We start from the raw sequence: 23156 nt of genomic DNA, 5'->3' as shown, positions 1-23156 counted from the left end.
AAAGCACCTAGGGCCCTGCATGGAGTAGGGATATGGGAGACTGGGTCAAAGAACTGAGATGGGGTAAGGGGAGACTGAAATTGGGACATGGAGTCAAGTGTGGAACGGGGAGGCTGGGACTGGAATAAGGACAGGCTAGAGGGGATGGGGCTGAAAGGGTCAGGCTTGTGGGGAGCAGTGGCAGAAGAGTTTGTAACCACTCGAGCCCGCTCCTCACACAACATGTGATGGAATTTCTGTTTTTTCAGATTGCTTTTTTTAAAAGGGGAAAATATTGCCCCCCTATTAAAAATGTGTACCTTATTTCCTGGTTTTGATTGTTTTCCTCCTTGTTCCATTAGGTGGCGATATGCTAATTTTAAAAGGAAATAGATTTCCTGGATGAACTGAATTTGACACTCCATGAGCCGAGTCAGCTTGGTTTTCGTGTTTAGCTTTTCCATGGTAATGCTGTAAAACGATATAGTTTTGCATTTTTGTTATACTAATGCCAAAATACACATTAAATCACATTAGATTGTTCAGCCCAGAAAGCCCCTGGGGCTGCAGGAAGCCTGTGGGACTGAAGCTGGGGGAAAAGGAACATTATTTCACTGTAAAAATATTTTCATGGATCAAAGGCACAGAGTTCATAGAGTTCTACAGTATGTTATTTGTGAGGACCAGAGTGTCTATATTATCTGTATCCCATTCTATGTTCCAATACACTTCACTGAAAGTCAACATACATGGGGACCTAAAATTAGAATCCTGTTCTGGTTAGCTCCTGGTATCAAGTCCCAAACAGGCCCATGCATGTGCTGCAAAAGCAGTATTGACATATGCCTTGTTCTGACCAACTCCCAAACAGAGCTGCTTTGTGGAACCTATTTCTACTAGGAGTAGGAATCAGCTGTGCACAGAGAGACAAGGATTGCAGAAACATAAATATTGGTATCACATTCCAAAAGACTTCTTCACAACTTTTTTCAGTGTGGGCCAGTCTGTGAAGTTTTGAAGGGGTCAAAATAGGAGCAATCAGCACCTCTTGTTAGTCGTGAGTTTTGTGTCACATTCCTCTGCAGAGTCTGGGCTTGGTTCACCAAGTTATTGTCTATACTCAAGTCTTTGTCACAAAAGCCCTTATCAATACACACACACCCTACTGTGGACACACTTGTATTAGTCTAATGGTGCCTTATGCCAGTAGAGCAATACCCAGAGGGAAGGGGAATTACCCATATTACCATACGGTACCTTTTTACCAGTATGACTGTGGTCACACTAGAAGATATACCGGTATAATTATATCATTGGAGAAATCACACCCCTAACCAAAATAGTTCTACTGGTACAAAAGACTGTGTGTAGACAAGGCCTAAGAAATACTTTAGGTATGTTTTATAAACTGTGAATACCCTTACCTTAATGGAACACTATGCCTCTGTTCCCCATCTGAAGATGATAATGGCTTCCTAACTCTGTAATGCACCAAGATCTATGGATGATGGAAAACATGGTACAGATGCTAAGTATTATTGTCACTTGCTTTGTTTGTATAAGCTATGCAGAACAGATGGTTATTTCCATGAGCCTGCTATATTAGATGTACCAGAGTATTGTCTTAAGGGTCGTGTTAGTAGGCTAAAAGCCTCCAGGTTATGATCTCTTGAAACTGTGAATAATCAGTCACAAGACAAGGGGAAATTAAAAGTTAAGTTTAGCGCTGTCTCTAATACTTAACAATACATACTAAGTAAAGAAGCCTGAAAATGTATAAAAATAGGAATACCTCTGTACATACACCTATTATAGAAGCACACACTTTCTGGATCTAGTTAGTGATTTGGGCATGCTATTTTGTGCCCATGACAATTCCGGGGTAATTATCTATATACTACTTGTTTTTGCTGATAAGTCAAGTAGTTAGACATCAAAGGTACCATTAGTTGTGTCTGCAAAGGAGTGGGAACAAAAGAAGACGTAATTATTTGTGGTTTCAGAACTGCCAGTTCAGAAAGAGAGGCTGAGTTGACATCTGCTTGAGAATCTGGCCCTTTTGTATATAGGAGGAATGGTTACACTGTATATTAAGGTTACATTTATAAATAGTTCCTAGAGGGTTAGTAAAATATTAATAGATGTTCTAAGCATGTTACAGACTTGAGTAATATGTATTATAAATTGTTATAAGCCCATCATTTGGAAGGATTATAGATGGTCATAAGCAACCTATTGATGTGTTTGACTCTATAACAATTGATTAACCATTTATTAAAACATCTTTTAAGCATTTAATTCTAGAGAAACCATTTACAAATGTAAACTTAATACAAAGTGTGCTTGGAACTATGTAAATAATTGCAGTGAGGGGCTCAACACAATTTGATTAACAGAGCAACTAATTAAAGCACCTTTATTAAACACCATTTAATAAAGGTGGAGCAGAACCATGCTCCGAACATTGTGATATTTGGAGCGGTTTCTTAAGGAAGTTGTCTGATACAGTTAGTCTCTTGTTCAGGTTCCTCTAACCACTGGTCCTCACTGCAGCTAATCTACATGTATTTACCTTCATAGTTTTAATACACCATGAAGTCCTTCTCCATTGTGTCTTGACAAATGCGCAGCTATCAGCCTTCAAGGACGTTGTCTTGACTGTGTGTGCTACTGCATTACAGGAAGGCTTTGGCAGGCTAGGGAAGCCGTACTACCTTTCCTAGAGGATCATTAGACACGCCAAGTTTATTCCATACAGACACGCCAGGTTCTTCCCACCTCCACAGAACTAGCGCACGCCCTGTGCTTGAGGCAAGTTTCCTGCCCAACCCTGTGAGTTAAGTAAGTAGGTAAAAGATGCCTCGAGAACATGAATTCCCGATTTCTATGAATTACAGAGCTCCAGAACCAGTAGTTTTCAACTCTTCCAAGTTGTAGAATCCCTAATAAGCACTTTGCAATAGCAACTGTGCAATTGCTTTTTGATGAACGCTATATGCAATGGGTGAAATCCTGCCCTCGTTGAAATCAATGGGAATTTTGCCATTGACTTCAGGTGGGCCGTGTTTTCACTCAATATGTATTGCCAGTATATATTTTTTTGTACAATCAGAACACACATATACCTTTAAGCCTTTATTTTTAGTGACAACAGCACAAGAATCACAGGCAATATTGTCCCTTCATGTTACAGCTGGAAATTGTCCCTGTCATTAGATCCCACTCAAATTCTGCCAATGCCTGTCCTGAGGCTGTGAGATGTTGTGTCCGTGTTTCACTCTGTGCAATTTTATTAGTACAGCTTGACTGCAAGTTAAGTAATGGAACCTCTTTTAAAGCTTTTATACTTTCTAGCAATTCAAAGATTCCTAAAGCCTTTGATAGATGCACATGGTTACGTGCAGACTTTTGCAGTCTCATGGGAGTTGTGAAATCTTTTCTAACTGCTTAGAGGGGAAAGTGTGAGGCTGAGTTTGATTTTTTTCCCCTCCTATCGCAAAAGCCTGTTTGAACATTGCCCCTGAGGATCATTTGCCTAGGATCAAGGCGGCTGTCGTACATGTAGCTCCTACCTGACAGCACTAGCAGAGCAGCTGTAGCCGGGACTCATGCTACACTTGTGATAACCAAGCTGAGATTTTCCCCAGACACCTTAGTCAAACGCACATTGGTTTGGATTAAAACATAAAATAAGTTTATTAACTAGAAAGGGATAGATTTGAAGTGATTATAAGTGATACCAAACAAATAAAAGCAGATTACCTATTAAATAAACAAAAACCATAAACTGAGCTTAATATACTAGATCAGTAGGATATGAATTAACAAATTCTCACCCTGAGTGATAAACTGGCTGGCAGATTCTTAAGGCACAAGCTGCCTTTGCTTTGCAGCTTGGGTTTCACAGGTTTTCATACACAGGCTAGGAATCCCTGCTCGGTCTTTGTTCCTCAGGTGTTTCCAGGTGTGTTGTAGGGAGAGTGAGGTACCATTGTGATGTCATTTCCCCCTTTGATATTGTCATAAATAGATAGCTAGGGTTCAGGTTTCTTTTACCTGTAAAGGGTTAACAAAGGGAACCAAACACCTGACCAGAGGACCAATCAGGAAACCGGATTTTTCAAAGTAAGGGTGGGAACCTCTGGAGGTTTTTGGCTTTGTTCTCTGTCTTTTTGTTTTCCTCGGCTGTGAGTAAACAAGCTTTTCTTCTGTCTACCTTTCCACTACAAGTGGAGTACAAAGCAGCAGAGCAATAGGCTGTTATATGCTTTGTTTTGTATTTACATGTGTGAGCTTGCTGGACTGATTTAAATTGGCTATTTTTGAATCAGACTGTTTATTCATATTTTCTTTAAGCAATATCCCTGTATTGATCTCTTAATGCAGTGTTTAGTTTATAGTCTATGTAATTTCTTTCTTTTTATATAAAGTTTTCTTTTTAAGACTTGCTTGAGGTCTTTTCTCTAGTTACAGCTACGGGAAGAAGGGAGGGGGGAATCTCTTTGTGTTAGCTGACTAGGTTTGAATGCAATAGCCCCAGGGGGAGGTAAATTACCCTTGCTGGTTTGTATTCAAGGAGCATAGTACGGCATTGCTCCGGCTAACCCAGGGAAAGGGAGGGAAGCTGGGGGATGAGATAGGGAGACCCAGGGGCTCTGGGTCTTGGGGGGTCCTCCAGGGATAGGTTGGGGCGACTTGGGGTGATCAGGAGCCCTAAAATCCTGATTGGTGGCAGCGAGAATAGATCCAAGCTGGTAGGAAGCTTGGAGGTTTCATGTTAGCCCCCAGATTTTGGACGCTAAGGTCCAGATTTGGGACAGAGGCTTTATAACAGATATCTTCTCCCCACTTGCTGGAATGCTTTGTTGCTGTGACCTGGGTCAAACAGTTCCCATTCTGTAGTGCTATCTCTGAGAGGTTTCTATTGTACACAGCTCCTGTGGTAATCCTTGTGTTTATGTGCATTTTCTCAATGAGCCATTAACATTGTTTGGCCTTTTTACTGGTGTACCTGAAAGGTTGCTTGTGGGTGTTTTCAACCTCACATGTTTCAGTAACGCGTACATAGCCAAATCTCATAACTTCACATATGATGATAGCACATACAATCCAATGAGATATTGATGTCTAGCAGAGCAAGACTTTTAGAATGATACCTCACAAGGCGCACTTTGTACAAAACATATCCTAATTACATGACAGTGGTGAATAAGGGGTGTCAGGGTGTCAAACTGCTGGCCAGTGCTGATAGGCAGCCTCCCAGAAACTTGGAGAACAAAATTGCTGAGAAGCAGAAAGGCAGCTACCAGAGGAACAAACAAGCCAGAGAAAGAAGCTGGTAACAAGCTGCTGCACAGTGACAAAGATCCAGAGAAAAGCCGACCTGAGCCACAGGCTGCAGAAGCCTACAGAACCAACAGAGGGAGGAAGGAGCTCAGGGGAAAGCAGGAGAATTGTGGAGGACTGATCCTGCCTGCCTGCATTCGGGGCCCTGAGCTGGAACCCAGTGGAGTGGGGGAGGGCTGGGTTCCCCCACTTACTCCTTAACAGAGAGTTAAGAGCAAAGGGGGTTCCAGGCCCTTTGAGGATCAGGGCAAGATAAACCCCAGATAAACAGAAGGGAAGTCTGCACCGCCCCCCTCCCCGCCCCCAGTGGGACAAGAATTAACATCCTTGCCTTCAGAACAGGCCTGCAGAGACTCAGACAAGAATGGTGGCCTGACCTCTTGCTCTGTTCTGAGCAGACTCTGCACAATGCCCTGTCTGTCCAAAGGGGGGTGGTGACACACTAGGGGGCACCAGCCCACAGACCCTTACTCAAGTGATTATTCCTTACTGCTTTGAGGCCAAGGAGACGGCTCTTGTGAACAAGGGTTGCAGAGCGAGCAGGGGCGGCTCTAGACATTTCACTGCCCCAAGCATGGTGTCATGCCGCGGGGGAAGCTCTGCCGCTCACCGGTCCCGTGGCTCTGGTGGACCTCCTGCAGGCACCGAAGCCGCAGGACCAGCGGACCCTTCACAGGCATGCCGCCGAAGGGACCCTGCCTGCCGCCCTCCCAACGACCGGCAGAGCGCCCCGCACAGCATGCCGCCCCAAGCACGCACTTGGCGTGCTGGGGCCTGGAGCCGCCCCTGAGGGAGAGGCCTTTGTTTTGTAAAGAAAGGTTAAAAGTGAGACAGTTGGATTGAAGTGTGCAAAGGACCAGAAGACACTGTGAATAGGAGGCAAAGAGAAGGAACAGAGATCAGGATGATGATTGGATGTCTTGCCTCAATATTATAACATTGTTATCTGACTTGTTTCTGATGTCAGAATCCCACAGGGGAGGTAGCAATTTGGGAAGAGAGAAAAAGAAGGGGAACGTGATGATTGGCTGATTTATTTCTGATGTTGCAATCTCTCAAAATGCTGAGGTTTTCATAGTGTGGCAGGAGGGGGCAGAGACATGAAGTTGGGAGACTAGGTGAAGGGTCAAGAGAGAACAATACTGCTGATTTTAATGTCCTGAGAAGGGCTAGAACACAAGTTAATTTACATATTGAACAAATCATATTACAAGGGATCACCATAAATCTTCAGTTACTTGAAGAACTGAGATTTCAGAACTGCGGACATTTTATCATGGAAGAAGAGCCTTAATATTTCAGAGCAGAAAGAAAGAGGTGGGGCAGAAACAGAGAAAGAAGAGAGAGTGATCATATGTGAAAGAGATCAGATCATGGAAAAAGAAAAAGAAAGCAGAGGAGAATTTTAAATTATCTATCTATCGATCTATCTTGTAAATCCACTAATCTATTACTCTCTTATTTTAATAATAGCCACTATTTTGTAGAGACACAGAAATGAATCATGTGAGCTTCTCCAGCAGGTATGAAGCCTCATGACAGAGAATGGGCCATGTCCTGCTCACCGTACTCATGTAAGTACACTCTTTTTGATTCCAAATGTGAATGGACAAAATTAGGGCCCAGTCCTGCAACTACTTACTCTGAGGCCTAGCGCTTACTATGGAGTGTAATCCTACTGAAGTTAATAGAACTGTGCCAGGACAGCAAGTATTCTGGACTATGGTAACACTAGAAACTCTGAAAGACTTCCAGAATCATATCCCTACTCATCATGGCTGGTGAAATCCAGCAAAAACTAAATCAAAATTTTTAAGAGGGAAGGCCATCTGCCCACATCCCTGTAGCATCTAACAGTCCAGCCAATTTTCCAGAAACCAGCTTTGGACAACAACAGTCTCACAGCTCACCACCTGCCCTACCTAAGTAAAATCATGCAAACATTATCAATGATGTAACTCCAATAGAATGTACATTTGCCAGTATCAAAGAACCTTCACAAGCAGGATTCAGAGCAGGTCACAGTATAGAAATGGGTTTCATCGTACTTATAGTCTCACTTATGGACAGAGTTGAAACCTCCATGCTCATACTTCTTGACTGATTCACAGGCGTCAGCTGCAAGGTCTTACTGATCTGCTTTCATCACTTGTGTCATAAACAGATAAGTAAGGGTTAATGTCTCTTTTACCTGTAAAGGATTAAGAAGCTCAGTAAACCTGGCTGACACCTGATCAGAGGACCAATGGGGGGACAAGATACTTTCAAATCTTGGTGGAGAGACGTCGTTGTGTTGTTTGTTTTGTTCGTTGTTCGCTCTTGGGGCTAAGAGGGACCAAACATACACCCAGGTTTTCTCCAATCTTTCTGAATCAGTCTCTCATGTTTCAGACTAGTAAGTATATCCAGGAAAGGCGGATTAGTCTTTTGTTTGTTTTCTTAACTTGTAAATGTGTCTGTTTTTGCTGGAAGGATTTTTACCTCTGTTTGCTGTAACTTTGAATCTCAGTTTCAAAGGTCCCTCTAGGCTATATGAATCTGAATACTCTGTAAAACATTTCCATCCTGATTTTACAGAGATAATTTTTACCTTTTCTTTTTTTAATTAAAAGCTTTCTTTTTTAAGAACCTCATTGATTTTTTTTCTTGTTTTAAGACCCAAGGGGATTGGGTCTGAACTCATCAGGGATTGGTGGGGGGAAGGTTAATTCTTCTTCAAGTGCTTGCTTATATCCATTCCAATTAGCTGTGCGCGCGCCGCGTGCACGTTCGTCGGAAGATTTTTACCCTAGCAACACCCAGTGGGTGGGCTGGGCGCCCCCTGGCGTGGCACCGCTATGGCACCAAATATATACCCCTGCCGACCCGTCCGCTCCTCATTTCCTTCTTACTGCCCGTGTCGGTCATTGGAACAGTGGAGTGCGGCTTGGCTGATCTCCACTTCCGTAGCTATTCACTCATTCTAGTACTTATTGTGTATATAGTTTAGTTTTATAAAGTTGTAGTTAATACTTCTAATACCCTTTTGTAAACGTAGTTAGTGTATATAGTTCAGAGGGTTGGGGATTAGCCCCTTCCCCTCTCCCGGTGCCCAGGCCCATGCCTGGTTCACCGGGTTTCAAACCGTGCTCGGCCTGCCGGCGGCCGATGCCAACAGGAGACCCTCACGACTCCTGCCTAAAGTGCCTGGGGGAATCCCATCTTGCAGATAACTGCAAGATTTGCAAGTCGTTTAAGCTGCGGGCAAAAAAGGAGCGGGCCTTTTGCCTTAAGCAGCTCCTAATGGAGGCAGCCCTCACTCCTCTGTCTTCGGCACTGAGTGCTGCACAGTCCGCGCCGGGGAGAAGTGCCTTGTCGGTACCGGAGAGCGCCGGCACCGCAAAGACGTCCCAGCACCAGCCGTCACCAGCCCAGAAGCCAGCCCGGCACCGCTCCCTCTCCTCACGTGCCAAAAAGCTAAAAGCTTCTGCGGCTCCAATATCTGCACCGCAGTCTGAGCAGCAGCCGAAACCGAGCTGCCCGGCACCAGCAACTGCTGCGGCACCGGCAATCTCAGCACCGTTTATTCCAGCCATGCAAGAGCCGTCAAGTCCGGTTCATGACAGCTCCCTGGCACACGGCTCGGTTGAACTTATCGTTCCCACCACGCCAGAGACCTTTTTGATGGCGAGGGAACTCATTGCCCTAACGGAGCCCACCCTGCCTCAACCCCCGGCACCGCCGGTGCGGGTTGTTACATCAATGGGGAAGCCTGCCCTGGTCAGGCCACCTTCCATCGACACCGCAGGCAGGCTGGACTCAAGATCGAGGTCTCGCCAGCGCTCTCGATCTTGCCACCAGTCCCGATCTAGGTGCCGCTCGCAGTTCCGGTACTGATCTCCTTCTCGGTACCGGTCGTACTTGTGGCACCACTCCAGGTCCTGCTCACCGGATCGATATTCCAGACGGTTGTCCAGCTCCTGGCACTGTTCACGCCACAGCCGCTCTCACCATAGAGCTTCACGGTCCCGGTTGACCTCCCAGCACCGCGCTGGTCGCAGGTCCCGGTCGCCCTCTCGGCACCAGTACGACTCCTGGTACCGGTCACCAGTGCGGCATGATGTACAGTACCCTGCACACAGGGCTCCTCCTCACGTGCTCTCTGCTCCGCCATGGCCATCACGGCATCCATCCAAGTCTTCGCACGCTGATAGTGCTGCCTACGGGGGTTCAGAGCCGCATAGCCGTATCCTCCAGGAGGCCCAGAGCCCAGAACAAGCGCCTCAGTGGTCCTTCTGGACGCCTTGGGCATATCACCAGGCCAAGGCGAACCTATGGTACCATCTCGTTCCGCCCCGTCGGAACACCACGCACCAGAGGCCACTGTTAGCCATCCTCCTCCAGCGGGTACAGACGACTCGGCTCTGGCGCCGGACCCTCAGGTGTTCCCGGACCCTGATGTTCCTCAGGAACAGGAGTCACTGCATGAGCCAGTCGTGCCGGGTCTGTCGTCCTCCTCGTCACCAGACGAGGCAGTAGCTGGTACTACCTCATCGGGCCCGCCCCCAATCGACTTCCGAGCCCACTAGGACCTTCTAAGGCGAGTCGCCTTAAATATCAACCTCCAGGTGGAGGAGATTCCCGGAGGTGGAAGACCCAGTCATAGATATACTGTCGGCGGATGCGCCAACTCGTGTGGCTTTGCCATTCATCCGTTCCATCAAAGCCAAAACGGACACCATTTGGCAGTCTCCGGCGTCTATCCCTCCCACGGCCAGAGGCATGGAAAGCAAATACATGGTACCCTCTAAAGGGTACGAATACTTATATACCCATCCTCCTCCATGCTCTCTGGTCGTTCAATCTGTAAATGAGCGAGAGCGCCACGGCCAGCAAGCCCCCACCCCGAAATCGCAGGAGGCTAGACGGATGGACCTTCTGGGATGAAAAGTCTACTCTGTCGGAGGCCTCCAACTGCGGGTGGCCAACCAACAGGCCCTGCTCAGCAGATATAATTATAATACCTGGCAGTCGGTGGGTAAGTTCACTGAACTGGTCCCACAGGACTCCCGCCAGGAATTCCAGGCCCTTCTGGGGGAAGGGAAGAAAGTGGCACGGACTTCCCTACAGGCCTCACTTGACGCTGCTGATTCGGCGGCCAGAACCGTGGCCTCGGCAATTGCAATGAGGAGGATATCGTGGCTGCAGGTGTCAGGCCTACCTCCTGAACTGCAACACACTATCCAGGACCTTCCGTTTGATGGACAGGGCCTTTTCTCTCAGAAAACGGACCCTAGACTCCAGAGTCTCAAGGATAATCGCATCATTATGCGGTCCCTCGGGATGCATACTCCGCAAACCCAGCGAAGGTCCTTCCGTACCCAGCCTCAGCGCCCTTACCCCCCACCCAGGCCACAACAACACTTTGGCAGAAGGCATGGTCGCGGGAACCGTAGACGGCAATCGGGTTCCCAAGGGGACCAAAATAACGGTCCCACCAAACCATCAGCAGGGCCCAAACCGAACTTTTGAAGGTGCGTCTGAGAGCAGAGCACCAGTCCTTCCCCAGGATCCCCTTCAGTTTTCCAACGGCCTTTCTTCCTTCCTCCCTGCGTGGGGCCAATTAACCTCGGATCGTTGGGTCCTATGCACGGTGGAATTTGGATACCACCTCCAATTTATTTCGCCTCCTCCCTCCCGCCCTCCCCGTCCCTCTTCAGGGACCCCTCTCACGAGCAATTCCTCTGGCAAGAGGTTCGTATGCTCCTTTCCATCGGAGCTATAGAGGAGGTACCGGAGGAATTCAGGGGCAAGGGATTTTACTCCCGATATTTCCTAATCCCAAAGGCAAAAGGAGGTCTCCGACCCATCCTGGACCTCCTCGGACTCAACATGTTTCTGAAGAAGTTGAAGTTCCGCATGGTGTCCCTCAGGACCATCATCCCATCCTTGGATCCCAGAGACTGGTACACTGCTCTCGACATGAAGGACGCATACTTCCACATCGCTATTTACCCTCCGCACAGACGGTACCTACGTTTATGGTGTGCAATCAACATTTTCAATTTGCGGTCCTTCCATTTGGCCTCTCTACCACCCCGTGCATTTACAAAGTGCATGGCTGTAGTGCCACCTTCCTCCGTTGTCAGCGAATACACATCTTTCCTTACCTAGACGACTTGCTTATTCGCGGGACTTCCGAGGCCCAAGTCACCAGGCATGTTGCCATCATCACGGACCTATTCGAGCGGTTGGGCCTGATGATCAATCTAGAGAAGTCTACTCTAGTACCCACTCGAAGAATAGAATTCATTGGGGCCATTCTAAACTTCAAACTCGCAACAGCCTGCCTTCCACTACCCCGGTTTCGGGCACTGGTTTTGGTTATAGAGAGCTTCCAAACCTTTCCAACAAGCTCAGCTCGCACCTGCCTCAGCCTTCTCGGTCACATGGCTGCATGCACTTTTGTAACCAATCACGCCAAACTACACCTGCGTCCCCTTCAAGCCTGGCTCACCTCAGTTTATCGCCCAGGCAGGGACGCCATAGACATGCTCATCACCGTTCCTCAGAGTGTTTTAGGCTCCCTCAACTGCTGGCTAACATCTTCCCTGGTGTGTGCAGGAATGCCGTTCCAACTGAGACAGCCCTCAGTATCCCTAACAACAGATGTGTCGTCTCTCGGCTGGGGGGCACACCTAGCCCATCGTCGCACGCAAGGCCTCTGGTCATCTCAAGAGCTAGTGTTGCACATAAACGTCCGGGAGCTGAGATCAGTCCGCCTCGCATGCCAGATGTTCCAACATCTGCAGGGCCGTTGTGTTCTAGCGCTTACGGACAATACAATGGCAATGCACTACGTAAACAAGCAGGGACGGTCTCGATCCTCCCCCCTTTGTCAGGAGGCGAACCAACTGTGGGAATTTTGCATAGCCCACTCTATAGACCTTGTGGCGTCCTTCCTCCCAGGGGTCCAGAACACTCTGGCAGACCATCTCAGCAGGTCCTTTCTCTCCCACGAGTAGTCGCTTCACCCGGACATTGCACATTCCATCTTCCAGAAGTGGAGCTTTCCCCACATAGACCTCTTCGCTTCCCGCAACAACAGGAAGTGTCAGAGGTTCTGCTCCTACCAGGGTCTCGCCCCAGGCTCAATATCGGACACCGTCCTAATCTCTTGGGCGAACCACCTGCTTTACGCCTTTCCACCCTTCCCGATGGTGCACAGAGTCCTCGTAAAGCTTTGAAGGGACAGGGCTCGCCTGATCCTGATCGCCCCTGCGTGGCCCCGACAACACTGGTACACCACGTTGCTGGACCACTCGATAGCCAACCCGATCCCCTTGCCCCTTCATCAGGATCTAATAACGCAGGACCATGGCAGGCTTCACCACTCAGACCTGCAATCCCTCCATCTCATGGCATGGCTCCTGCATGGTTAACCGAATTGGAGTTACAATGCTCTGCCCCGGTGCAAGAGGTACTCCTGGGTAGCAGAAAACCTTCCACTCGGTCTACTTACTTGGCCAAGTGGAAGCGCTTTTCCTGCTGGTGTCAAACGGTGAATGTTGCACCTACGGAGGTTCCCATCCCCACTATTTTGGACTACCTCTGGTATCTTAAGCAGCAAGGCCTCGCTATCTCATCTTTGCGAGTGCACTTGGCAGCTATTTCTGCTTTCCACCTCAGAGAAGGTACTCACTCTGTCTTCTCCCACCCTATGGTCTTGAGGTTCCTCAAAGGCTTGGACCATCTATACCCCCTAGTATGACGCCCCACCCCTTCCTGGGACCTCAATTTTCCTCACGAGACTTACATCCCCTCCATTCGAGCCATTGGCAACCTGATCACTCCTATATTTATCATGGAAAACAGCCTTCCTTGTAGCCATCACATAGGCTAGGAGAGTCTCTGAGCTTCGGGCTCTGATGGTGGACCCACCATACATGGTGTTCCACAAGGACAAGGTGCAGTTACGTCCACATCCGGCATTCCTCCCTAAGGTAGTCTCGGCCTTTCATCTTAACCAGGACATATTCCTCCCGGTCTTCTTCCCCAAACCGCATACATCTCGTAGGGAGCAGCAGTTGCATTCGCTTGACGTCCGTAGGGCGCTCGCCTTCTATATCGACCGAACGAGGCCCTTCCGCAAAACGCCCCAACTCTTTGTTGCAGTGGCGGACCGGATGAAAGGCCAACCCGTCTCTTCTCAGAGGATTTCATCCTAGGTGACAGCATGCATCCGGACTTGCTATGATCTAGCTCATGCCTCTCTGGGTCATATTACCGCACATTCTACCTCGTCGGCCGCCTTCTTAGCTCGAGTACCTATTCAGGAGACATGTCGAGCAGCTACATGGTCTTAAGTACACACTTTTACTTCCCATTATGCCCTGGTGCAACAATCCAGAGACGATGCAGCCTTCGGCTCAGCAGTTCTGAATTCTGCAGTATCTCACTCCGACCCCACTGCCTAGGTAAGGCTTGGGATTCACCTAATTGGAAGGGATATGAGCAAGCACTCAAAGAAGAAAAGACGGTTACTCACCTTTGTAACGTTGTTCTTCGAGTTGTGTTGCTCATATCCATTCCACACCCGCCCTCCTTCCCCGCTGTCGGAGTAACCGGCAAGAAAGAATTGAGGAGCGGACGGGTCGGCAGGGGTATATATTCGGTGCCATAGTGGCGCCATGCCAGGGGGCGCCCAGCCGACCCGCCGGGTGTTGCTAGGGTAAACATCTTCCGACGAACGTGCATGCGGCACGCGCACACCTAATTGGAATGGATATGAGCAACACATCTCGAAGAACAACAGTTATAAAGGTGAGTAACCGTCTTTTCCTCTTTGTTTAAGATCCAAGGAGCTTGGATCAGTGTAGCCTCTCAGGGTAACCCAGGGAGGGGAAAGTCTGGGGGGGGAGAAAGGGGGGGAAGGCTAATTTCTCCTTGTTTTCAGATCCAAGGGGTTTGGGTCTTGGGTTCCCCAGGGAAGGTTTTGGGGGAACAGGAAGTGTGCCAAACACTACATTTTTGGCTGGTGGCAGCATACCAAATTTAAGCTGGTAATTAAGCTTAAAAGTGATCATGCAGGTCCCCACTTTTTGGACACTAAAGTTCAAAGTGGGGGAAAAACCTTGACATCTTGTCTGGGTGAGCAGTATAATTCAAATCTGGATCCAGTCGCTTCTCTCCAACAGATCAGAGAGTAGTGATGGGCAACAGCTCCTTGTCTCCAAGCCCTCACACAGGGATCAGTCTTGCCCTCTCCTTTTCAACAACCTTAGGAAAAATCATTAGGCATCATAGACTCCAGTGCTGTCAATGTGCTGATGTCACCAACACAGCTCATTCTCAGCAGTGCTGGTGTCACAAAACCTATGTGAGATAAGCCCACAGATGAGACACAGACGTCACAATGCCTACAGGAGACAAGCACGTGACTGAAGCTCAAATCAGGTGAGACACAAGTGATAGCTGGTAGGAAGAAGTACACAATCTGAGGATCTTAAAAAAAATGACCCTGCCCTCCACCAAAGGCACCTGTCAAGATTACCCACGTAACATGAAGCATTGGAGCACTGCAAGACTCATCCCTGCTTCTTGGGAACCAGGTAACAATTCCAGGAATGCCTTCTTCCACCTCTGCGGATACAGGAGACTTCACCTCTTTGATCAGACAAAGATCTCACAATCCTTGTTTGTCACCTCTAGATCGGGTAATTCCCTCCACTTGAGGTGATTGATGAGGGCTAACCCAAAACTCCAGCTTGTTCACCTGGCAGCAGCCTGTTATTGAGTTGCAAGGAACACATGACACCACAGTTCCACACTCCCCTTCTGGGAATGGGCCCACTTCAATATCCGGTCCTAACCTCAAAGTCTTTAATGGGCTGGGGCCAGGTTACCTGCTCATAAGACCACAGTGCTTCCTGGGGACACAGATGCTCCTAGAGTAAGAATATTGGCAGCTGAAGGCACGGTGAATTGGGTACTGGACCCTATACAGTGAAATAATCTACCGGGGGGAAAAGAGTGCATTCCAGATCCACCACCTTGAAAGCTCAGTGCAAAATGCATGTTCCTGCAAACGCCTAACCTAGCCATAGTGATGGTGCAAAAATGATTTTATATAATTACATATATAGCTCTTGTCTCAGGTAGGTGAGAGAAGACCCCAGTCTGGTTTGTCGTGTGCCTCTCTTATTTTACTATCTCCATGCCTGGATACTGCAGCAATTCATAATCTATCTATATCACAGCTAGCCAGATTGTTAAAAGACTCTTTTTCTACATATCAGAGGTGTTGAATTGTGACCTGGCCGCTATACCTGATGACATCACTCCTCTGTCACTGAGTGGGGCTTTCATAACACCTAACAAGTAGTCCTCCTACAGCTTGCACTCTCATCCCTGTTTCTTGCCCAACCGTACTAAGAACATGAGGATGCAGTTCACAGAAAAGAACCACAACAGCTTGGTCCTGCAGGCCCTCAACAAGCAGAGAAAGAATAGCGAGTTCTGCGACGTGGTACTCAGCGTGGACCAGCAGGTCTTCTCTGCCCACCTCAATGTCTTGGCAGCTGTGTCTACCCACGTGAAGAATCTGATCTCAAGCAATGACATGAAGATAGGTGATGAGCTCTTTATCATCATCGATGCTAATTTCCTGAATCCTATCTTGGTAGAGCAGCTGCTGGACTATTTCTACACTGGTAAGGTGTTGGTGTCTGAGAAGAATGTGGAGGAGTTGCTGAAGGGGGCTAACTACTTCAGCTCAGAGTCTCTAAGAGCCCACTGCTCTGACTTCCTCCTTAGGTCCCTCAAGAAGAACAACTGCCTGTGCTACCTGTTCCTAGCCAACACTTATGAGCTGAAAGAGGTGGCAAACAGTGCCTACATTGGTATCCGTGACAACTTCCACTACTGGTCGGGCCCAGAGGGAATTTCAGACCTCCTGCGCTGTCCTCACCAGATCTTTGGCAAGCTGCTAAGGGACGAGAACCTCCATGTGCAGAATGAGGACCAAGCCTTTCTTGCCCTGCTCCAGTGGGTGAAACACAAACGGGGAGAAAGAGATAAGTATTTCAAAAAGTTCTTCCCGTACATTCATTTAACTGGTGTCTCGACCAAGACCCTGCTGGCTGCCAGCCGCGAAGTGCTGCTGTTTGAGAGTCACTCTGGCCCCCTGGCCCAGATGGAGACCATTTTGAGTGACAGAAAGCAAGAAAGTCCTCAAAGTCTGCTGCTTTTCCAAAGAAAGGGGGCCTTAATGGACTCAGTGGTGATTTTAGGAGGCCAGAAAGAGCATGGTAGATTCAATGATGGGGTTTTTGCTTACATTATTGAGGAGAACATGTGGCTAAAATTAACGGAGATGCCGTATAAAGCAGCCGCTCTCAGTGCAGCTGCAGTAGGGAGGTACATCTATGTCTCTGGAGGAACAACAGAGCAAATATCTGGCTTAAAGACTGCCTGGAGGTATGATATAGATAACAACTCCTGGACTAAACTGCCTGATCTGCCCATAGGTTTGGTCTTCCATACCATGGTGATGTGTGGGGGAGTGGTGTACTCTGTAGGAGGCAGCACAGCCCCAAGAAAATATGTCTCTAACATCTACAAGTATGACGAGAGGAAAGAGAAGTGGACGCTGGCTGGGAAGATGAGCATTCCTATGGATGCAACTGCATTGATCACAAAGGAAGACAAGTCTATTTATATTGTGACGGGAAGATGCCTGGTCAATGGGCGTTTCTCCCGAGTAGGGATGGTGGATTGTTTTGACACTCAGACAGGAGAAGTAGTACAGTACCTCACCTTTCCCATTGAATTCAATCACAAACCTTTGTTGTCTTTTCAACAGGACAACATCCTGAGTGTACAGAGCCACAAACAAAGTCTGAACATAAACCTGCAGAAGATTAAAGCCAACAAGTCCACGAACACTGTGCCTCTCTTGCCAAATAACTGTACTTTGGATTTGTCTCATGCAGTATGCTCTATTGGTGACAACAAGGTGTTCGTGTGTGGAGGCATCATTTGTGCAGGTGACAAGCGTCCTGAAGATTATTCTGTCAATCCAAATGCCTACCTGTTAGACCAAAAGACAGGGGAATGGAAAGTTTTATCTGATCCTCCGGAAGCTCTGGATTGCCCAGCTTGCTGTACAGTTAAACTACCTTGCAAGATTCTCCGAAAAATTGTAATAAGTTAATTTGGAAAAAACAAATACAATTCCTAGCAATAAAGAATGATTGAATTGCTGATACAAACAAATGATACATTATTAATTCACTTTGTTTCTTTATGTCATAGCAGGTTTGAGTGGATGTTACTATTTAGCATGCCCATCAGTGGTCCCTCATTCCAAGGAACAGTCACTTATTTGTATCCCAAAATTACAAATGTGATGTTCCTTCACTTTGAAGATTCTTTATTTCAGCAATAGAGAATCATGGGCCTGAGATTATAGAAAGAGTTCTTAAACTGAAAGAAGGAATCTGACAGTGTTTTAAATTTCATGCATGAATATTTTTGGGTGCCCCTCATTTTGGGGTCTCGGTCACACATTGCATTCCATAGTTGGGTCTGGCCAGGTTCAAAAGAATGCTGTGCAACAAAGGATATCTACATCTATTTACAAATCAAGGGCCTGCTCTTGTTGCCATGGAAGTCAATAGTTGCTTCAAAAAAAACCTAGATAAATTCATGGAGGACAGATCCATCAATGGCTATTAGCCAGGATGGGCAGGGATGGTGTCCCTAGCCTCTGTTTGCCAGAACCTGGGAATGGGCAACTGGGAATGGATCCACTAGATAATTACTTGTTCTGTTCATTCCCTGTGGGGCATTAGCCATTGTTGGAAGACAGGATAATGGGCTAGATGGACCTTTGGTCTGACCCCGTATGGCCATTCTTATGTTCTCATGCTTAGCCATTGACTTACATGGAAGTGAGATCAGGTCAGGGGTTAGAAGATACGTTACTATTCAAAGGAGGTATATTTAGTTGATATGGTTGGGTAGTCAGGGAAAACTCAGAGTTTAAAAAATACAGTGGTGGCCAGAGAGCAGTACGGGGATATGGAGTGTGTCATTAGCTTGATCCAGGGTGCTGATGTGACTCAAGAGCCTCGTCTCTGCTACAAAGTGATGATGGCTACCAGCAATGGATCTTCCCGAACAGATGTTGATAATGCTTTCAGGGCTAGTGTCGATGGTACAGAACTGTTTTCCTCACGGTTATAGAAAGTGTGATTGAGACGTACCAAGAATATTTGAGGCCTTGATGGACTCCGGAATGATTTTAGAGACCTAGAAGGAGCATGGTAGGTGGATTGATGAGGATTTTTGTTTACATTATGGAGGGGGACATAAGGCTGAAACTAAGGGCATGTCTACAATAGAGCCGGAAGATGTAATTTCCCGCTTGAGGAGACATACCCGCGCTAGGTCTGATCAAGCTAATGCACTAAAAATTGAACTGTAGCAGTCCCAAGTACAATCCCATCTGAACCCAAGGCATGCAAGGTGGCTAGTTCCTTCTGCTGCCGTGGCTACAGTTCTGTTTTAGCTGGTCTTTCTCCTCAAGCTGGAAATTACACCTCCAGCTCCCGTGAAGGCATAACCTGAAAGAGATGCAAATAAAGCAAGACTCATTATTTGCAGTGGTGCTGAAATTGCACTTATCCTACCTACACTAGAAGTAAAACCCTTTTCATCACCAGTTCAGAGGGTTCCATTGCGGACAAGTGTTGGCAGGAATGGGCCAGTTTCCCAATGTAGATGGAGTTTTATTCTTTGCTCTCTGCCGGCTGGGCACTAGATTATGTGACATGAGTTGAGGTATCAGTCCTGTTACTAGTAGATAGGTACTTACATCAGAAACCACCAGCACTGTCCTTAGCAGTTTCAGCAGAGACCCCAAGAATTGAATGCTATGGAGAATGACTTTCTCCCACTCAGGTCAAGGTTGAAGCAAGTTGGGAGGCCAGCCTTTATACACTGTTGTTACTCAGGCCACTGATATCAATAGGACTACTCACATGTGTAAAGATAAGCTTTACACTTATCTTAAAGATAAGCTTTAAACTTGAAATTCCCATCTAAACAGATTTACTTTATCCCCAACCTATCCACAATAAGAAAGAATGCACAACACCAGTGAATCTAAATATTGACAGTGACATAGAAATACTTCCTTAATGACGAGTTAGTGAATTAAATCTGGGAAAGATACACTGAGGCCTTATTCAGCATGTATGTGCTTTGCTGAATAGGGCCTCAGTGTATCTTTCCCAGATTTAATTCACTAACTCGTCATTAAGGAAGTATTTCTATGTCACTGTCAATATTTAGATTCACTTGTGTTGTGCATTCTTTCTTATTGTGGATAGGTTGGGGATAAAGTAAATCTATTTAGATGGGAATTTCAAGTTGCTTACATTCCCCAGTTGAGTTCGTCCATGTTGTAGTACTTTAATTCTTTATAATGCAGCCTTTCCGCCGAGGAAGAGATCATTCAGTTACTTGAAAAAGTGCTCCAGGTATGGCTGCAAACAGGTAACTTGCTCTTGTTTCTTAGTAGATATTTATTTCAAGCTAATAGCATTTTATATAGAGTTGAAATTGCTGCCTGCTGGTCTCTTCAGCATCCGTTCTCATGCTGTATGAGCATCTCTGATAGCTCCCTGCAATGACTGCACAGTGATGGGGGAAAATAATCTTTATTAGGAAATGCTGTGAGAATCAGTTTTCTTTCTTCATTTCCCTGATTCTGCATTATTCTTGCTGAGAAGCCAATACCCTGAAGAGAATAAATGGAATCCAGGGAGAATGCCAGTTTGGTGACATTTTTTTATATTCTAAGGAAATCTGCGGAGCCTAACACTACTGTTTCTTTATCCGTATCCTCTGCCTCCTGTGCTGGCTGTTCTTAGACTGTGAATTCCTCCATGCACGTGCTGTCCCTTCTTGAATGTTTGCCCAGTGCCTAGCACATCATGAGCACTGCTGTAAATAAATGATCATGATAACATGCGATTGCCCCACACATCCAAGATGGAACCAAATCTCACCACTTCTTTGTCCAAAAACATCTCTAAAATCCACCCATTTCCTTCTATTCCGTCAGCCAAAGTTCTCACCCAGGCCCTCATCATCTGCTTCCTTGGTTATTGTAACTCGCTCTGCATGTCCAAACACTCACATTGGCCTCTTCCAGTCCAGTCACAGAACAGCTGTTAAGATTGTGAAACTACCAGGCAAGGACACAATGTCACTCCCCCTGTGACTCATCCGCTAGCTTCCCTGCCTCCATTCCATTACTTCAAGCTTCTTGTCCTTGCCTTCAAAAGCCTCTGTACTTATTCTCCCTGGCCTCTTTTCACATTGCCTCACTTCCTTCCCTGTTGCTGCTGGTGCCATTTGCCTGCTTATCTCTGTGCTTTTTTCCACCCCACACCCCCATGCATGGAATGCCCTTTCTGAGCTGGTCCACAGAGCCACTTCTTTCTCTTCATTCGCATACCTCCTGAAAACCCACTGTTACTGTAACCAAAACCTAACCAGTTTATAACAACAGCAAGGGTACAGAGTTATTTGGGATAGTCGACATATCTATGTCAAAAAGAAGGACTGTACCCCCACCCTGGATCACTTAGTACACCTCTACCCCAATATAACGCTGTCCTCGGGAGCCAAAAAAATCTTACCGTGTTATAGGTGAAACCACGTTATATCAAACTTGCTTTGATCTGCCGGAGTGCGCATTTCCCCACCCCACCCGAGCACTGCTTTACCACATTATATCCAAATTTGTGTTATATCGGGGTAGAGGTGTACTATCAAAATGTTGCTTATGACTGTGACGTTACAGTCTATATGATTTTATAAAAATATGCTAATGAGTGAATATAATGTAGCTGGAATATGTTTCATGCAAAGTGTTTCTTGTAAGGTATCATTACAAAGCTTATAATCTACTGAGTGTGATCATCCTATTTGTATAAAGGTAACACTCTTGTATCTGAAACTAGAAATATGAAATATAACTCTGAGGGCCTATTGTACTTATGCAAAGTGTGGGCCATTAATGGTGGTTTGAAATCTTGATGACTCCCATTAACCAGGACAGTTGTCTGCAGATGGGTGTTTTACCTGTAAGTCTTTCTGTATATGTGTGTGCTGGCAAGTGAGCAATGAAGACTTGCAGTGACATGTGATCATGTCACCTGAACTGGAATCCATCTTTAACCTGGTGTCTTTCCATTGACAAGGAGGGGGTGGAAACCCAGAGGGGGACAAAGGATTCCCACTTTATTCAAAAGATATATAAAGGGGTGGAACAGAATAAAGAGGGAGAGGAGCCATCATGAAGAATCCCGTAGCTACCACCTGAGCTGAAACAAGAGCTATACAAGGGGAAAGGATTGTGCCCAGGCCTGGAAGGTGTCCAGTCTGAGAAAAAAACTTACTGAAGCATCTCTGAGGGTGAGATTATCTGTATTCAGTTTGATTAGCCACAGATTTGTGCATTTTATTTTATTTTGCTTGGTGACTTACTTTGTTCTGTCTGTTACTACTTGGAACCATTTAAATCCTACTTTCTGTATTTAATAAAATCACTTTTTACTTATTAATTAATTCAGAGTATGTATTAATACCTGGGGAAGCAAACAACTGTGCATATCTCTCTATCAGTGTTGGAGAGGGTGAACAATTTATGAGTTTACTCTGTATAAGCTTTATACAGGATAAAACGGATTTATTTGGGTTTAGACCCCATTGGGAGTTGGGCGTCTAAGTGTTAAAGACAGGAACACTTCTGTTAGCTGCTTTCAGTAAACCTGCAGCTTTGGGGCAAGGAATTCAGACCTTGGGTCTCTGTTGGAGCAGACGGGAGAGTCTGACTCAGCAAGATGGGGCTGGGGTCCTGAGCTGGCAGGGAAAGCAGGAGCAGAGGCAGTAGCGTAGCTAGTGGGATTCAGCGGAAGCAGTTGCTTCCATGCAGGCTGGCAGGCGCGGAAGTGGTGCCTGCCGGCCGGAGGAGCCACAGGACAGCAGCGGCAGCTCGGTGCGGAAGCTGTGCCTGCTGGCCGCACTGCCTGCCGCACAGCCGGAGGAGCCGCGGGGCGGCAGGCTGGCTCGGAAGCACAGGAGCAAAGTTGAGCGGGGAGAGAGGGGTTCTGGTCTGGGGGCGTGGCCAGAGGGAGAGCCGGGGGGGCGCCTTTTTTATGTTTTTTGCCCCCCTTACCCTGAAAACCTGGCTGCGCCACTGGGCAGAGGTAGTCTTGGCACAGCAGGTGGCAGCTCCCAAGGGGCTTTCTGTGATTCAGCCTATCACAATGACCATAAAGCTCCCTTACTTATTTGTATGTTATCCTTTTTCCACCTTCCATCCATGTGAAATCTTTTGAGTAGGAACTGTGTCTTTTATCTTTGGAAAGTGATTAGCACATTGTAGGCACTGAGAGAAATAGGGAATAGTGACTGTAAAAGTACACAGTAAAAGTTTAGATACACCCTTCTCTCCACTCCACCTTGGTCATCTACATTTAATTAACTCTCAAGATGACAAATCTATCTGAAATGTTGAGTCATATCCAGGTCCACTGGAGCGGGAAGGGGAATTGTAGTGGAAAGAAATGGATATAAAGGAATTGTGTGGTAAGTAAAATATGGATTGTCCTTGTAACAGAAAAGCTTTCACAGCAAGTACATACGTAAGAGATGTGCCAAAAAGAAGACGGGTATTTAAAAATTGGATCACTCTTTTTAGATACTCAGAGAATCTAGAATCTTTAGCCAGATTCATTGAATATTAACCTGATTCTGAATAAGTAATAAGGAAT

The 23156-nt window shown here is 46.6% G+C and overlaps 1 protein-coding gene across 1 annotated transcript; it reads left to right on the top strand.

Annotated features, from left to right (window-relative positions):
- The first annotated feature begins 15605 nt into the window (after positions 1-15605).
- On the top strand, positions 15606-17541 carry CCIN (calicin). Its single transcript, XM_032793266.1, has one exon. The coding sequence runs from the start codon at positions 15743-15745 to the stop codon at positions 17516-17518; it is 1776 nt and encodes a 591-aa protein (XP_032649157.1). The 5' UTR covers positions 15606-15742; the 3' UTR covers positions 17519-17541.
- The last annotated feature ends 5615 nt before the right edge of the window (positions 17542-23156 follow it).

Source organism: Chelonoidis abingdonii, chromosome 6 (assembly GCF_003597395.2).
Source record: "Chelonoidis abingdonii isolate Lonesome George chromosome 6, CheloAbing_2.0, whole genome shotgun sequence".
Lineage (NCBI taxonomy): Eukaryota > Metazoa > Chordata > Testudines > Testudinidae > Chelonoidis > Chelonoidis abingdonii.
The sequence above is the reverse complement of the archived record's forward strand: the minus strand, read 5'-3'. Positions and strand labels throughout refer to the sequence as shown.

Coding starts and splice junctions, on each gene's coding strand:
- CCIN (XM_032793266.1), top strand. CDS start 15,743: ATGAGGATGCAGTTCACAGAAAAGAACCACAACAGCTTGGTCCTGCAG.